Below are 18,304 nucleotides of genomic sequence, written 5' to 3' on the forward strand. Positions count from 1 at the left end.
GTTTTGCTTTACTTTTCACATTTTTTTTGCCAGGAGGGAAACAGGGCTTTAAAAGCATGTATTCTGAGACAGACAGCAACACCATAGAAGGGTTAAACAATTATGTCTTCTCATTTTCCAGAATCAGCACCAACCCACAACCCTAACACCCCAATTCCATTCAGATTTAGATGAGGGTGGAGACTGGAGACAGGGTGTGGGTGACCTTATTCTGTCTGTTCTCTGATTGTCTGCTAGGCGACCAGGGACCAGGCAGGTATGAGGTGCACCAAATGTGGCTATGGACTTTCTGTATCTGATGCCACAGCAAATTTCATATTTTGGTAGTGCATCAGAAAAAAAACCCCACCTCTCCCAAGGGCTCTCCAAACCATACGCCTTCTCAAGGTTGCCTTTCTCTACCTGGACTCTTCTTCAACCTCTAATACAAATTCCCAAACACCTGTCAGATTTCAAATGTCATTCAAGGAAATCTGACCCAGACACCCCGAGGCAAACTGCGGCCTTTCTCCAGCCAAGAACCTCCTGCCCCTCCCCCCACCTGGTACCGCCTGGGGGAGAGGGCTGCCATAATAATGGCCCAGCCAGCCCCAAAAGGACAAACCTGAAGCCCACTCCAAAAATATGCCTGTGGCTCCTGGCACTGGCCACCCATCCGAGCCACTTATGAAACCACTTCTGGGGTCAGCCTGCACCCGCCTGCTCCACCCAAAGAAATGAACACCCTGCAAGTCAGGGTGGAAATACATGCCTCACAAGTCTATACAGCATATGTTTTATGCTATTTTTTCAAAGCCCTTACCTTTGACCTGAGTATCGTACTCCGCTATGATCTCCTTATCCTTTTTGAATTTGGCTGGAGACGTCATGTTTTCCTTCTTTCTTCCAAATTCGAATTGTGAATTGATATATCCTCGGGAAAAATCCAACCACCGAAATCAATACCTCCAGGACCGCTTTTGCCGAAGGCGGAAGGGGCCCCCGCGGTGGTCTCCAGCGCTACGGGAAGAGCGGGCTGCGGACTAAGCAGGCGGCTACGGCGGGCACATGCAGACGGTGGGCGTTGGGGCCGGGCGCGGCGGCTGCTGATTCCCGTGCTAGAGTCCGAGCCGCAGCCTCAGCATTAGCCGGGAGAACTGCAGAGCCCGGAGGCTGGCCTGGGGTCTGACATCAACGACACAGGCGGGGAGTGGAAGTCCTTCCACACAACAACATGGTGTGGGGGGTGCGGGGGTGTGGACGCGCCCAGCTGTGTCCCCAAGAGGGAGTGGGTGCGTATAGGGGTGCCGGGGGAGGGCTGGGCGTGCTTCGCGGTTTTTTGTTGTACAGGCTCGTAGATGCTGCAAATCAAATCCCAAACGGGAGCTGCAGTAGCGAGGACTGGATCGGAAGTCGTTTGCTCTGGTTCACTTGCCTGTAAATGCAGGAAAAGGGGGAGGGGGCGGTCAGCTCGAACGCAGATTCTAATCGCCGCGGGGGTGGGGTGGGGGACGTCCTTCCGAACCCTGCCTGGGCCCATTCATCTCGGCCAAACGCCGCCGGCCCGCCGAGCTCTGGCGCGGCGAGGGTGGAAGGAAGGAAGCTCCCTCCGGATTTTGTTTTAAGGCTGAAAGAAAACACTTTGGAGCAGCCGCCTAGGCGAGCTCCGGGCGGGGACTGCGGCGAGAACACGGGGCTCCGGGCGGGGACTGCGGCACCTCGGCAGCCGCCTGGCCTCCGGGCCCCGCCAGCGCTGGGCAGTGACCAGCCCGAGGGGGACCTCCCAGTTTTGCCTCCGGCGCTGCCCCTGACCCCCGGCTGAGGCACCCCCGGGACTTCAAAGGGGGGGATCAAAGCCGGGGAGCGACCAGCCACCGGAGCACAACTTTTTTTCCCCTCCCGTCCCTCCTCCCAGTTGTTTTGTTTTTTGGTTACTAGCTTCTCTTGGCAGCAAAATATTGGGGGGCGGGAGGGGGAGGGAGTCTGCAGGAAAAAGCCTGCTCCGCACGGGACACATCCAGAAAAACAATGTGGTCGGCAGAAGCAGGAAATGGGTTAGAGGCCAGGATCAGAGCCGGGAAAACCGGGGGGCGGAAAGCAGCCGTGGCCTCCCCTAGCCACGGAGAAGAGTGACTCTAAATGCCACCTTCCAGTATTTTTTGTCATCCATGCCCAGATATCTCAGATACCGCACCCAATCCCAGGCGCTGCGTGTGTGGTGGAGCGGAGGGTCGAAGTCCCGACTCCGCGACCCAGGAGGCTGCGGGAGGAGATCCCGCCCAGGAGAAGACCCGGGGGGCGGGAGGGAACCCGGCGGGAGAGCAGAGGTGGCTGCCTCACTCCCCAGCGGGTCGCGGCGGCGACCCCCGCTCTTTCCTCGCCCCTTTCCCTCTCCGCGAGGAAGCTCCGGCTAGTGTCCCCCACGTCCGGCGGCGGAAGAAGGGCTGCACAGAGAGAGGAAGAGAGGGAGCAGAGGCGGCATGGTTCAGGCGGGCAGGAAGCTGGAGGGGCGGGGGACGGTGAGGTGGGGTCCTTGAGGCCCGGGAATAACTGAAGCCTCTGCACACGCTTTGAAGGCAGAGAGAGGCAGCAAGGGGAGGATTAGCTAGGGGCGGGGGTCTTGGACTGCGAAGTTACATGAAACACAAGGATATCAGCAACTGTGGGGGCCGGGATGTGAGTCTGGGGATGGGAGTGGATAAAGAGGAGCTATTGGGGGCGGGCCGGGGAGCTGGGAGAGGGGAACATCCCCGGAAGCAGTGCGGAACACTCATACTGGGTCCTAGGCTGTGACTGGGTTGTCTGTCAGGGCTTGGGGACCAAGGAAGCTGATGGTTACGTGGATGCCAACGACGGCTGCCGAAAGGTGGACCACGGCTGCCGGAATACAGAGGAACTGGGGAAAGGGCCGGGTGCACGCGATGCTGTAGCATGTGAGCAAGGGCAGAGTCCCAGGCTGTGCGGTGATGGACGAAGAAAGACGCTGCCCTGAGAAGTATTATGGGCTGTACTGGGAGATTTGGAGAGGGTCTGGGAGGGCGGGGGCTGGGGGGCGGGAATCTGAGGGATTCCGGGCGGCACCGCTAAGACGATGCCGCAAGCAGCATCAGCGCCCTCTCTTTCCCGCCCCTACCCGGATTTGTTCAGTCAGGACTCCTGCTCCGCGGACTGGAAGAAGAAATGTTAGAGGAAAGGAACTTTTACCTGACTCTGACGCGACGGGTCCCAGGCCCCCGGCTCCGCTTCCCTCTCAGGGCTCTCCTCCCCTCACTTCCCCGCCACCCGCTTCTACGCAGCTCGCTCCCCTAGTCCCCAGAGCTGGCTCGGCCAACTCCGCGGGACCCCGCCAGGAAGCAGAACCCACCCCCTTGCCAATCACCGCCCGTTTTCTTCCGATCGATGGGGCCTGTAGCCAATAGGAATAGCTGATCCCGAGAGGCCAGGAATGAAGAGGAGGAGCTGGAGAAACTTGGAGGCGTGATGAGCTTTACCGAGGCGTGGTCACAGAATAAGCTCCTCCTTGGGTTGTCGAACCCAAAAGGAAAATCTATGGGCGGGACTAAGATGCAACCACAACCAAACACGAACTCTTGAGAGAAGGCACGACCAATTGGACCTGGGGAGAGAGATGGTGCGTTGCGGAGAATTTTATCCAATAGAGAGTAGAGATCGGTGGGGAATGTAGAACGTCTTCCAATAAGAACCACGAAGGGCGTGCCTTGTCAGTTTCCCTAGGGCGGGAGTAGGGATTTGCCCAAACCTCCTAGAGCAGGCCCGTGAGGCCAGAGGCGGGGCCAAGCTCGGCCAACCAAAGAACCGAATTGATCTCGGCACCGTTACTGGGGCGGGGCGGGCCGTCTCCAGGCCACTGAGAAGGCCCCAGAACCTTCCAATACGGGACGTGGGCGAACTTTAGTTCTCCCAATCTGGGCGCGGCGTTGGTAATTCAAACTGGCAGCGGGTTGGAAAGGCAGAGAACGCGGAAGGGGAGCTAAAAACGACGTGTTCGGTGATAGAGCCCACAACGCCGACTGAGCCCACAAAGCGACCCCTGCGCGCCCCACCAACGTCACCGCGTGCATCGAGTGGCCGCTACCGGGGAGCGCTGAGGGGACGGCGGGGGCCACAAGGGAGAGGGGCGTAGAGGGAGGACGCGAGAGAAACGGCGCGAGGGCAAGCACGCTGGGGGCTGCCAAGAGAGAACTAAAGCGAGGGGCCTGCGAACGAGCAGAGCGGAGGAGGATCGCGGGAGAGAAAGGGAGGATTGGGGAGAACCAAGGATCGTCGTACCGGTGGAAAAAGCTGAGGGGATTTCTGAATCCTGGGACGAGGAGAAAGGTTTCCAAAGAGGAGGCGTGGGTAGGGACGCTTAATCCGCGATTGGAGAGAGGAGTTAGAGATCTCCGAGGGAGGAGCTTAATGCTGGGAAAGGGACGTCTTAAAAGGGAAGCTTTTTAAAGGAAAGCTACTACTAGGGAAGCTAAGAGAATTGCCTCAAGGGGCGGGCGCTGGGGAGGAGAGGATCTCTTCTGACAGGGGAAAAGGGAAGCTGTAAAGAAGGTGCCGAAGCCCTTTGCAGCTTGCCTCCTCCCCACTACAAACTCTACTCCCTTCCCCTAAGGTTAAAAGGAAAGCCGAATTTGCTGTTTCTCCTCTGTACCTATTCAATAAATATTACTTTTACCCTCCCACTGGGAAAACAGAAAAGAACTCATTTCCTTCTCAGTTTTAGGGCTTAGAAAAGCTAGAGGCTTCATAACTTGATTTTCATCCTGAGGGAATCTAGGCAGGGTACCGCTCTTGTTTGCTTTTCAAAATCCCCCACCTCATCCTTCCTGAGACGCCATGTCTACTAGCAGCTGTAGTTTCAAAGACCGGTGCGTGTCCATCCTGTGTTGCAAATTTTGTAAACAAGTGCTCAGCTCTAGGGGAATGAAGGCTGTTTTGCTGGCTGATACTGAAATAGACCTTTTCTCTACAGACATCCCTCCTACCAAGTAAGTCATGCTAGTGGCGGGCAGCAGTAGCCTTTAACTAAATGGGAAAAGTGTATGGCTTGGACCTCTGGGAGTCAACAAGGAGGTTATCATTTTGGCGTTCCAGCCACTCCCAACCGTCTGATGATCCCCTTGGTGTATAACTACATGGGCAGACTGTCTGGATAAAGTCTGTGGTTTAGCCAGAGTGGCCTGTCCTGATGTAATGCTTCTGAGTCAATTATAGTCATGTGAACACGCATCCCTTAGGTTGGATCTCTGGCGCTGTGGCCTGCCCAACCACCCTATCTCACTGGATCAAGTCTGTGATCTGTTCTCTAGGGAAAGTCAGGCAAGATTTTCTGTGCTGTTGGAGAAAAGAGGCCATGTGAATTTTTTGTTTTTAATCCATAAATTTTGACATCAGAAACCATTGTTTTCTACCACTATTTGCAATTGGCATTGCCATGTCCATCTAATTAGGTATTCTCTTTTTATAACTTTTTCTGAGCAGAGAGGGAGACATAAATAGATTTTTATGGAATGAAATAGAGATTCAGCTCTAAAATAATCCTTGTCTCCCTTAAAGCCTATTTTGGGTAGTATACATGTTGCACATAATTAAACTCTTTTAAAAGTCTATTTTCAACCACTACCCACTTTTGGGAGTAGAGTCCATAAGAATTTGCTCAAATGTACCTTTTGCTAACTCTAAAAGGTGGTTTCTCCTTCCATAACCAACATATACATTTGTGCCCTACTTGATATTCAAGATTTAGCTTTTTATTGAAACTTTATCATTAACATGAAAGGGGAGTTAGCCAAAGTATGGGTGGAGAGCTGTTCTTCAAGTTTTTGGACACAAAACCAGAAGAAGCAAGCTAATAACCATATATATTTTTTAAAATGAATTTCACAATAATAAGAATTTTTAAAATCTTTAGAATGTAGCCAATTAAAACTGTGTATTCTTTCTCCCCTGAAGTCCTGTTTGAATTGGTTTAACTGTTGTCATGCCTAACAGCAAAGCCAAAGGCTCTCATCTCTTGCAAAGATGAATGGGTTAATATTTTGTGTGTGCATGTATGTCTATAAGCACTAAAAAATAAATATAAAACCTACTATTGCAAAGTTTCTATGATTTATTTTCGTGTTTTATTTATTTTAATACTACACATATACATACTTAAAATATTAACCCATTCATCTTTGCAGTAACTTTGCTAAGTAACAAGGCGTTCATCAAGAGGTCTCAGATAGGTGAATTTTTATAGGTTAGAGCCAGAGTCTAAAATAGAAAAGAATAAGGTCTTTCCTATCATCTGTTTTCCTTTGTAGGAGTTATGGTGATGGATTAATGAGCTTTAGATATGTATGAATTAATAAACACATAAGATTTTTTAATGGAAAGTTTCTCAGCTGTTTATGGTATGCTCACAAATATTAACTTTCTTACAAAATATGCTATGGTTCTGCAAGTCTCAGCTCTTTACGTCTATAAAATTTGTGCTGTATCTAATCAAAAGTACATTTGTTTATTTCTACACTTTTTCTTCTCCAGTGCAGTGGATTTCATTGGAAGATGCTATTTCACTGACATCTGCAAATGTAAACTGAAGGACATCGCATGTTTAAAATGGTAATTTGTGACAATATTTTACCTAGCTCTGGGTTTGGAAGATGGATGTTGTTGTCAAAGCACAGAGAAAGGTTCAGTGGGCTGCAACAAGCACTGGTTATAACCCATGCAATGAGCTGTTAAAAAACCATTTGTTTCTTAAAACTGTGAAAAAGAGTTTTGTGATACTTTACATTTGTATATGATTTTACAATTTTTCAAAATGCATTCACAAATGTCTGCTCTAAATTTCAGAACAAGGCAATGTAGTTTGGGGAAAGAAAACACTTGGATTTACAATCATAAAAATTAGGTTTGAGTCTTGTCCCTACCCTTACTGTCTGTGTGAAATTGGATAAATTCCATAAACCTCATTTCCTTATTTTAAAATGGAACTTTAAATATATTTTGAATTAACCCATATAGAGTTGCTGTGAAGATCAAATGAATTATGAATGTTAAAAGTCTTGATAAACTATAAATTCCAACACAGATGAGAGCTGTTATTATTATCTTTTGAGAGTTTGGCAGACTGACTGTTATTATTCCCATTTTAGAGAGAAGAAAGTTGGGATGTTCTCATTTAAATGGCGCTTGGATTACAAATGATAACCCTGATAAAATAAATTAGCAGATTCTTCTTACATGCTAATGCGTATTTAATTTCATGATGTTCATTCATTCATTCACTTATTCATTCGAGCTCTATTCTGGAAATACAGCAATAAACAAGACAAAGTTACTGGCCTTTGAATGTTATATTCTAGTGGGAAGACAATCAATTAATCAATTAAGATATTTAAAATGGTGGGAAGTGTTCCAAAGGAAATAATAATAATAAGTGATTGAGAATAATAGAGGTTGGGAGGTGGGAGAGTGGACAAGGATTATTTTAGATAGCATGGTCAGGGACACCATCTCATGAGGAGGGAACATTGGAATTGAGTTCCAAAGGGTGAGAAGTCAGAGGAAGAATGTTCTAGGCAGAAGGAACCCAAGGCAAGAAGAATCTTAACATGTTCAAGAAATAAAAAGATGATGGCTGAGACATTGTGAGCATGGGGAGATAGTATTAAAAGTTGATTAGAAATGTCAGAGACCAAATAATGTAGAGTAACACTGTCCAATAGAAATATAATACAAGCCACATACATGATTAAAGTTATTCTAGTAACCACATTTTAAAAAGAAACAGGTAAATTAATATTAATTGTATATTTTATCTTCCTCACTATATCTAAAATATTTCAACATGTAACCAACATAAAAAAATTATTGATGAAATACTTTACATTTTATTTTGTATTCTTAATCTTTGAAATCTTATTTATGTTTTTACACTTACAGCACATCTCAGTTCAGGCTAGCCATATTTCAAGTGCTCAGTGACCATGTGTGGTTAGTGACTACTGTTCTAGGGAACACAGATCTAGACTTTGGTATGGAATTTGGTTCTATTTTTCTTTTTGGCCAATGGAAAGACACTGAAGGGGATTTAACAAGGGTGCAAAATGATCTGTTGTGTCCCCAACTAGAATGCTAGTTTCATAAGAACCAGGACTTGTTTTGTCCACTGCTCTAGCCCTAGCACCTAGAACAGTGCCTGGCACATAATAAGTGCTCAATAAACATTAGTTGAATGAATGAATATAGGTGGTTGTTAAAGCCAAGGAATTTACTCTTGCAATATAGTCTTACAAATAACTGCTGAACCTAATCCAAAAGCAACTTTTGCTTTCATTTGTTTGTCCTTCAAACAAATTATGATTAGCAGGTATATTTTAGGTGGTTTGGGACCTTTTACAGTATTCTTTACAGGGCCTTACAAAAATGTCTGACTCCCACATCACATAGGGTGGGACCGAGCTATAATAAGAATTTTTACAACTCAAGGAATAAACAGTTCATGTTGCCATTTTTAAAAGTTTGTGTTGCCCTCAAAAAAGAAGGGGAAAAAAGGGCATTAACTAAAACATTAACTGTATGTTAACTCTATTTAATATGTGACCAGATTGTAGAATAATTTGTGAAAGAATGAGGTACTTATAATCAGCTGGATAATACTTAAGACAGTAAAAACTTTTGCAACTTTCTTTAGAGGCTGTGGATATGCTTTATTTCTGAATTCCTTCAAAAACACTGAAACTAAAATTAGAGCAACCAGCTTGTGTTTGGTTTACAGGGACTCATGCTGTCTTCCTACTCCTCCATCTGTTGAAACAGTTTTTAGGTGCTGGCATGGAACTAGAACATGTAAGAACCCAACTTGCCACAGTCCTGGAGATAGCAAAAATTTTGTACCTGCAGATCTTGAGTTTAATATGTTTTGTCTGTACATCACATCACAACCTTATGGCATCCAGAAGCTATCTTCAGAAGGGAGAATACATGTAATAATACCAGCAAAGAAATGTGATGAAATATTAGTGTTATCTTACTTAACTTTAAAGAGTATGTTCCTACTTGATGATAAAACTGAAACCATTATCAGAATAACTCCCATCCCAAAGGTTCTAGCAATGGAGGGTGTGCCAGTTTGAATGTATTGTGTCCCCCCAAACGCCATTATCTTTGATATAATCTTGTGTGGGCAGACCTATCAGTGTTAATTAGATTGTAATTCTCTGAGTGTTTCCATGGAAATGCGCCCCACCCAACTGTGGGTGATGACTCATTCAGGGTGGGTCTAAATTAAATCACTGGAGCCATATAAATGAGCTGACAAACAGAAGGAATTCAGTGCAACTGTGAATGATGTTTTGAAGAGGTGCTATAGCCAAGAGCACAGGAGCTGCAGATGAGAGACATTTTGAAGATGGCCATTGAAAGCAAACTCTTGCTCTGGAGAAGCTAAGAAAGGACAAATACCCCAAGTGCAACTAAGAGTGACGTTTTTGAGGAACTGAAGCCTAGAGAGTAACATCCTGGGAGAAAGCCATTTTGAACCCAGAACTTTGGAGCAGATGCCAGCCACGTGCCTTCCCAGCTAACAGAGGTTTTCCGGACACCATTGGCCATCCTCCAGTGAACGTACCCGATTGCTGATGTGTTGCCTTGGACACTTTATGGCCTTAAGACTGTAACTGTGTAACCAAATAAACCCCCTTTTATAAAAGCCAGTCCATCTCTGGTGTTTTGCATTCCAGCAGCATTAGCAAAGTAGAACAGAGGGTTAGAAGGGTGTGAGGTCTAAATTATATGGACTATCTATTTACATTAGCACATAAATTGTCTATATGGCCAGATATTACATGGCATCTAACAACATTTACTTTCTTTTTTAGTGGGAACATTGTTGGTTATCATGTGATTGTTCCATGCAGTTCCTGCCTTCTCTCCTGCAACAACGGACACTTCTGGATGTTTCACAGCCAGGCAGTCTATGATGTTAACCGACTAGATTCCACAGGTCAGAAACATTCCTCTAACATTTTTCTGTCTATACCTGAGTGAAACTCCCTAGAGATCATTTCAGGATTTCCTCTGAGACTTTCTTAGCTGGGTTGGATCAGCTAGAATGAAAATTTCAAATTCCAATCCTTTTTCCTCAAACATTCACTTATGGAGATTTTCAGCCAAAATTTATTGCCATTTCTATGTTCATCACTGTGTTCAAAGGCTCAAACTTGACTGAATCTCTTGGTCTTTTAAAATTCGTATTTTAATTGCTCTAAACTGCTGCCTTGATACATATTCTGACTCCAGAAATGTTTTGAAGATTTTAGAGTTGAGTCACTGTGTGTGTGTGTATGTGTGTGTATATGTGACAGAGAGAGAGAGAGAGAAAGGGGTAGGGTGGGGTGGGAGGAGCCTGGGGTAGAAGGTGGCAGATGAAGACTAGCTAAAGACTAGCTAACCTCTCCATTTGATGATGTTGCTTAAGAGTAAAAAGAGATATTTGACATCTCTATAGTAGTTTATCATAGGATTTTAGTCAGGGGGAATATGTTATAATAAATATTTTAGTAAGAAAATATACTATCAATCCTTAAAGGATATTTGCAGAACACATTTTCTATTGTTTGGAGTTATTCGCTTTGTTACAGGGCACATGTTCTCAATATCTGATAGATATTTACACAGTAGACCAGTTGACATTGAAGAACTTGACAATATAAGTTGGAGTAACACTCTCAGGTTTTTGGTTTGTTTGGTATATGTTGCTATTTTTAGGGAAATTTTAAAAATTAAATTAGTCCTGCATAAAATACAGGATTCCCGTATACCATCCTATTATTATCACCTTGCATTGGTGTGATAATTTGTTACAATTGATGAAAGCACATTTTTATAATTGTTCTATTAACTATAGTCCATGTTATGTAAGTTAGAATTTCACTGTGTTGTGCAGTTCCTTGGCTCTTTTTAAAAATTTTTATTCTAGTAACATAACCCTCGGGTTTTTTAAATGTATGTTTTGGGCTTCTTCAGAGCTTAAAATAAATTCCTTTTTTTAAAAAAGTATGATTTGTTCATTGACCAAAGATCATGAACTGCAAGCCAGATTGTCAGGGTCTTTAAACCCTCCAATTATGCTTGGGTTTTTATAGACTATGATTTTTTTTTAATCACCTGGGTTTCAACTATGGCTCTCAACCCATCATTTGGGGCTCTTAATGTAAGACTCTCGTATATTAAGAAGGCCATTTTCAAGTGAGAGCTTATCTGAATTCCTCTAAGTGGGATAGAGGCTCCTAATTTAGATCTACAGTTTTATATTTCTGTTGCTCAAGGGACACATTAAAGGAAGTTTCTGCTTTGATACTACTTTTCCTTCTTTACAGAATTCAAAACACAGGATGGACATTTTTCAATTTTGATTTACTTTTTAATGTTTGTCAATTTTTCAAAGATAAAAGCCCAGCATTCTTCCATTGGCATTTAATCTAATCCATGAGAAACAGATGTATCACGGGATTTCCTCCCTTCTTGACAGAGAAAGGAAGGTGCTGCTTCTGTCAGATCTAATCTCTTAGTTTATTTTTCCTTCTTTGAACCAATTGTGGTTAGCTGCTTCATGTCTCTGAATATTGACTCCAAGAATATCAAACTTCTCCTTTTTAACCCTAATATTGTGATTTAAAGCAAGGTTCTCTAGATGCTTAATATAAAAGAGGGTTTCTAATGGCATGGGAGCTGTTCTTAAAGTGCCTGAATCTGAGTTATCAAAGGAATATATAAACAAGCCTTCTAATGTTCTAGACTGTTTAAACTGAAAAGGACCCCAAGAGGTCTATGTTCTAGGCTAGCGGCCACATGCAGACCTGATTTCCCACAACCTTTCCTGAGGAGGCTTGGAAAACGTCAGCTCACATTCCCTGGGATTGGCAAATGCTCTCAAAGGCAAGCGACTTCGGCTTTCCATTCACCTTTATGGACTAGTTTTCCCATAGATTTTGGCTTGGTAATTCCATACTATCCTGTCAGCTCCTTGCTGCCATATTGCCAGAAGCAGAGCACCATTCATTCTTGGGGGAAAAGATATTGTATTTTTAATTATGAAACAATTAAAACACACAAAAATTACAGAAAATAATATACTAGACATCTATACCCACCAGCTTCAAATAGTTGCTAACTGCTTGACTGAGTAGGTTCTGATATCTCTTTCAGTAAAGATAGACAGTTGATTACTTCCACTATTTCAACAATGCCGCAGTGCACGTAATTGTACGTGTCTCTTTGGGCTTGGGCACCTATGCAAGATGGGCAGTTAAAAGGAAGGGATGAGCCGTGGGCTGTATTTGCAACACTTTTTATTAACATAATGGAATACTCTACAGAAATAGAAAAGAAATGCACTAAAAGAGCTAATACATAGGCAAATCTCAAAAACAATGTCAAGTGAAAATGCAAATTAGAAAAGATCCATATAATATGATACCATTTTGTAAAAATTTTGAATACATGAAACATTGATATTATATGTGGTTGAAAACATTTGCAATAACAATAGTAAAAACTGCCATGATGTGTACTAGTAGTGAAGGAAGCTAGATTCACACCAAATCTTCAAACCCTGGCTCTCTCTATTCCACCATGCTGCCGCCACCTCAGTGTGTGTGGTGTGGGTATCCAGAGTTGCTGGGTCATCCTTGTACCTACACAAACAACTAGACAGCCTGTGGTTTGCTTTTGTTCCTTATTGAACGTCATTGACTCTCCTACAGGTGAACTAATAATTGGATTTTTTTTAATTTAGTGCTTTCAGGTTATGATTTAGTATAGATCCAGAATAAACCATCTCATTATTTGATCTTTTACTATATTTGGTCTTTTACTATATACCTGTGCTGGATTCTTCAGTATGAAACGTGACTGTCTCTTCTCTGTGAGGTTTTAAATAATTATTTTATCATATTGACTGCTACAACCTGACCCTGAAGTTTACAGCTCTACCTTACAACCTTCTGTGGCTCTAGACTGAAACTCACCTATATCAAGGATTGAAGTTCATAATATAACTGGCTCCAAAACCTTGCTTTTTTTAGTCAGAAAAAAAAGGCACCTGCAACTTCCATGCTTATTGAGGAGATGAGGGAGATGAGGAGACTTATTCAAGACCCCTTCCCTGCACTCTCCAAAGAGACACTTAATCTAAAAGGATCTTGTAAGATCTTTATTCTTAAAAATCATTAAATTAGAAAAGTATCAATATAGAGTAATTATGACAGTGTAGCTAGAGACAGGGTTTGAGTAAATGAACATCTGAGATCCTTTTCAGTTCTCAGAATCTAGAATTCAAGCTCTGGCTTAAACGGTTTAAATACGTTTTATGTCCCAGATGCATGCGAATTTAATGTTCAATAATTTTACTTGGGATACATTCTTTAACAGCTTTTCTTTACTGCTAATAATTATAATTTAATATGAGAACATTAATATATAAGGTTTCCTATATCATGTTCTGAGTTGCAATAGTAAGCAGCATTAAATAGCTTTATGACATTTTATTTTCAGGTGTAAACTTCCTACTTTGGGGCAACTTGCCAGATATAGAAGAGAGTGCAGATGAAGACGTGTTAGACATCTCAGAAGAAGAATGTATTAGATGAATGGAGTTATGATATATACAATATTCAAACTTTTTCCTATTTAAAATGTATATTAATGAATCAACTTTTAAATTGTTACATTGAATTTGCCAGTGATTTTTTTTTTTTTTTTTGGAAAGCAAAAATGGGCATTTGTTGATTTATTTATTTACTATCTCAAATTACTTCAGTTTAATTTGAACCAATTTAGTTCTCTTCTTCTACTTCTGCTTCTTCCTCATCCCCTACCACACTAACTCCCCTCATCTCCACCCCAGTTTAGATGTGTTTTAAGTTCAGATAGGAGATTCTTTTACATGTCACTCAGTTAGCTACCTCCTAATCTGGGGGAGCTTTTCTTACAATTTGATGTCACATACCATTAGTTTTACATTTCTGAATAAAGGGATGCTACTACCCACACATATATCAGCCATGTTTATATCATACTCAACTGAGTATTAAAAATAGGCTTTTAGGTTTCCATGGGTGCTGGTTATTATAGGTTATATTGGTGATAACTACTTTAATATAGAGCAAGACTTTATGAATCAGCAGGTAGAATAAATTAAAACTTTAGAATATATGAAGGAATCCTCTTGATTCCTCAGCATGATATTAGTTAAATGAGATGATCAGAAAATTGTCAATATATATTGTTTATCAATATTATTTATTTCCTTTCTTCTAAAGCCATTACAGATATTTTATTATGAAAGCCAAATAAACGAAACCTTCATTCTTTACTTGACATTATCCTATCCCCTTGGGCTTTCTCTATAAACAGCATATTTTAGATGACTGGTCTTAGTCCCAACCCTTAAATAGAAAAAAACTTAAAAAGTAGTTTGCTTAAGTTGTACATTAAAAAGAATTTTGTTTTGTTTTGTTTTGTTCTTAAACTGCATTCAGGGCTGCAAAGGAATAGAAAACTGGAATAGTGTTGGATTCTGGTTTTATGTAAAGCTAAAATCAATATATCTCTTTAGCCAGTATCTCAACTGTAGGCATTTTGTCAATAGTGATACAAAAGCAGACTGAGTTGCTGTTTTGTAAATAAATTTTTTTCTAAAACTGACCAGTCTTCCTTTATTTTTTTTATACTACCCACTTTTTTTTTAAGTCTAAAAATATAGACAGATAGTATATAAAGGACAATACAAGCTTAACATTTATTGAGTGCTTACCATGGGCCATACACTTTTCTAAGTGCTTTGCACATTTAACTCACTTATTCCACACCACAAACCCATGAGGTAGATACCATTATTATTCCTTTTTTATTTATGTGACAGGTGAAGCACAGAGAGGTTAAGTAATTTGTCCAAGGTCACATAACTGGTAATGGGTGGCCAGATTCAAACTCAGACTGACCCCAGAGCTCCTGCTTTTTATCCATATGCTGTATCCCTTGACCTCATCAGAATGTGAAATCAGTATGAACTCACATGCTGGGTAACTAACTACTTGTTATGTACACTAGGTGAGGGCATAAGTTACTGTTTTTGAAGTTGAACAAACTCATTCTGGGTCAAAGGATAGTGACCTTGTGGACATTGACAGAATCTTTTGGTGTAAACCAAGATAAAAGGTGCTTTAGGAAATGCTATTATTAGTATCTGGAAAACTTTTCCAAAAGTCTTTCAAGGACCGTCAGCACTAACAGAAGGTTTGGTTTGCAGTTTGATTTTTTTTTTTTTTTCTTTAACCTCCCTTAAATACTTTCTGGAACAAGGTGGAGATAATCAAGTAAAAAAATTAAAAATACTACAGTATATAATTCTCCAGTTAATTTATTTGATTACTGAAGAAAAGTATTGAAGCTAGATTAGAGAATGTAGCAAGTTTAAAATTCAGTAGAATTCATCTGATTTCCCTTCAGCTCATGCCTTCAAAGGCTCTGGTTGACTGAGGGGCTGTTTGAAGAGCAAAAGGAAGACAGAGGTGCACTGATTGAAACAAGCCCCAAATGTTGTTCCCCTCCAGCTGGAGAATATTTCAAACTACTCAGCTACCTTTTAGCTGAGTTATGGGAAGGCCAATTCTAAGCAGAAAATGGATTAATAATGTTTTATTTAGAGAAATACATTCATGACACTGTTTTTGAATGAAAGCAAATTATATACAGACCAAAAGCAGAAAATCACATACGTGGATTTAGTGTTCTCTTTCAAGTCCTACTATAATTCATAACTCTAGAAAAATCCATCTATCTTATCCAATATCCATCTATTATTTAATTCAATTCCACTAACCTGTATTATGCTCCTGTAATACGCTGGGAGTTGCACAATGATGGGCTCACACTTGCCTTCAGGAAGTTTGCCGTGAGTCGGGAAGGGAATAGAACTTTATGAGTCTACCTAATTCATCAGGTTAAATAATTTAACAAAGGTAAGTTCAAAGTGCTATGACTCCATAGATGAAAGAACAATTACTCTGAGTAGAAGGAGACAATGGCAGTTGAGAAAGCTACTGGGAAGAAATGTTATTTGAGACAGGCTTTGAAGCGCTGCTAGGAGTTTGCCAGCTGGGATGAGAATTCTGGGCAAAGAAAATATTGTAAACAAATCGATGGGTAGTTAGAAGTATCTGGTATATTCAGGAAATTACAAGTGGTCCCGTGTAGTACCTTCTAAGACATGTAATAAGAATTACTTGGAAGATGAAGCTAAACAGAAGTGTTGGGATCACATTATGAGAATATTATATACCATTGTAAGGAGTTTAGACTTGATCCTGTAGCGATGTGGAGTTGTTCAAGTTTTTAAGCAGATGAATAAAATGATCAGATTTAGAATGATAGCTCTGATGGTTCCAGTGTAATCACATTCAGTTTTTTTAGTGTCCTTTCTTTGATGTACTTACCAAACTTGTCTTTCATGAATATCTAGTCTGCAGGGGGCACTGTCTTTTTTCTCCTTTTCCAATTTGTCATTCTTGAAGTTCAAGGAAGGGGCAGTGAGTCATCAGCTTACCCACCTTGGCTTTTTCTGCTTCTTTATCCTTTTTTTTTTTTCCCTCAAACCAGTTTCTCAACCTCATATTCAGGTTCTAGTAAGGCCTCTTGGGTCAGGACTAATCTTAAAGCTATAGTATTTTGAATAACCCTGCCTCTGAAAACTGGGTCTTTAAATTTTAGTAATCAAGAGAGATTACCCCTATAAAGAGCTGCTCTTTTGACCTCTGAGTTACATGTGCCTGATTAAGAATAACCTGGACCATTTTCCTTTGGTAAGGAAAAAGTGACCATGATATATAAACCATGATATATAAAACAACTAACCAATTAGAACCCAAGTGGGGAGTGGGGGAAGGGACGGGAGGATATGGATCAAATAATCTTGCTTCAGGGATGAATTATTCGATGTAGGCTTTCCCTACTTTAACATTCATGCTTATAAAAGGAAATAGTTTTCTTTTCTGCCTTTAAAAAAATTATTTTTAAACAGCCTAAACCATAGTTTCTTTCTTGCCTGGTATTGAGTGTATGCCAAATCTACCCTAAACTGCACAGATGGAAAAAATTAGTTTATGTCTGTGGTACCTCTGGGGTTGAATATTTTTAGTACCTAAATCTTTCTAGCTAAAGATTCTTTCTTCCAAGACTCTCAAAGAATCATTGTATTGTCATCCAATGGATGAACCCATTGAGATAAAAATTCATAAATCATGTGTTTGTCTATCATTTTTTAGTTTATTGTGTGTTCACATACACTTTAATCCTCATAGTAAACCTGGAAGCTAGCATTCCCAATATACAAATTCAGAAAGAAAACCTTAGTCTCATCACCCAGAGAGTTAAAAATATCTAAACTTGAATCTGGGTCTTCTGATCTTAGTTTAGAGTTCTTTCTTATCTCCCTAAGCCACTCTAAATTGAGATCTATTTCCCTTCAATAGTTATAAAAGTTTGGATAAATATGCTTTGACTTTCAACCCAAAGCCGTTACTTTCATTAATTAAGCCAGTCAACAAAGATGTATTGAGTGCCTACTATGAGCAAAGTAGATGCTGAAGATACAGAACTAAATAAGACAAAGTCCCTGTGGACTCATGTGGAGCTAACATTCTAGTTGAGGGGAGGGAAGAAAGTGAGCTATCGTTTATTGAGGGTTTACTGTATGCCAGGCACTGTTCTAAATGCTTTATGTGTAACAGCTCTAAGAGATAGGACCTATTTATCATCTTGGCCATGCAGATCAGGAAAGGGAGCATAGAGAAGTTAAAGAACTTGCCCAAGGTCACACAGCTAGTAAATGTCACAGCTATAAGATTTGGAGGGGCCGAATTAATTAGCTTAATGTCTATGCTGCCTTTTAGTTTCTCAGTGTAGTTGCCTTCTTTTCCAATAAGGTCAAGCTTTCCATTAGCAAACATCCTGTACACAAGGTTCCCTATCCTTTATTAGAACTTAGTTGATTTTCATTTTAAATAGGGAAGGGGATAACAGCATCTCCCTTTTTAGTAAGGGAGCCTTGATGTTCCTGTAAATGATAAGAACGCTAGTCTTATACACTATGATGGGAGAAAAAAATTTGCAAAACTCTTAATTTCCAGCTTTGCTGCACTTATATTTGGAAATAAAATCTTTTTTACTATCCAGATATTTATCTTACAGGCAACTAAAGTTCACTAAGAGTAAATACCTGTTCTTTAAACTGTTTGATCATAAAAAAGTAAACTAAATGCCCAAC

At 41.4% G+C, this 18,304-nt stretch overlaps 2 protein-coding genes across 9 annotated transcripts in view; one reads left to right on the forward strand and one right to left on the reverse strand.

The window, feature by feature from the left end:
* The window catches only part of SRGAP2 (SLIT-ROBO Rho GTPase activating protein 2), a 254,584-nt gene extending 251,287 nt beyond the window's left edge, over window positions 1–3,297 (reverse strand). For all 7 annotated transcript variants that reach the window (XM_037824880.1, XM_037824878.1, XM_037824879.1 and 4 more), the window contains exons 1-2: window positions 3,184–3,297; window positions 803–1,414 (exon numbers count right to left, since the gene is read on the reverse strand). In XM_037824880.1, the coding sequence (XP_037680808.1) occupies window positions 803–869 (67 nt within the window). In that variant the 5' untranslated portion in view covers window positions 870–1,414; window positions 3,184–3,297. The remainder of the gene's footprint in view (window positions 1–802; window positions 1,415–3,183) is intronic.
* A 1,118-nt stretch (window positions 3,298–4,415) lies between these two features.
* FAM72A (family with sequence similarity 72 member A) lies at window positions 4,416–13,713 on the forward strand. 2 transcript variants are annotated; one of them, XM_037824884.1, is made up of 4 exons: window positions 4,416–4,976; window positions 6,517–6,594; window positions 9,858–9,982; window positions 13,534–13,713. In XM_037824884.1, exons 1-4 carry the CDS (start codon window positions 4,825–4,827, stop codon window positions 13,626–13,628), a joined length of 450 nt encoding a protein of 149 aa, XP_037680812.1. In that variant the 5' UTR covers window positions 4,416–4,824; the 3' UTR covers window positions 13,629–13,713. The 2 variants fall into 2 exon arrangements, with proteins under 2 accessions (XP_037680812.1, XP_037680813.1); XM_037824885.1 differs by lacking the exon at window positions 9,858–9,982.
* Window positions 13,714–18,304: the final 4,591 nt, after the last annotated feature.

Source organism: Choloepus didactylus, chromosome 2, assembly GCF_015220235.1.
Source record: "Choloepus didactylus isolate mChoDid1 chromosome 2, mChoDid1.pri, whole genome shotgun sequence".
NCBI classification, from domain to species: Eukaryota; Metazoa; Chordata; class Mammalia; order Pilosa; family Megalonychidae; genus Choloepus; species Choloepus didactylus.

Coding starts and splice junctions, on each gene's coding strand:
- FAM72A (XM_037824884.1), top strand. CDS start 4,825: ATGTCTACTAGCAGCTGTAGTTTCAAAGACCGGTGCGTGTCCATCCTG. Junction 4,977..6,516: donor ACAGACATCCCTCCTACCAA/GTAAGTCATGCT, acceptor TTTCTTCTCCAG/TGCAGTGGATTTCATTGGAA. Junction 6,595..9,857: donor GACATCGCATGTTTAAAATG/GTAATTTGTGAC, acceptor TTTCTTTTTTAG/TGGGAACATTGTTGGTTATC.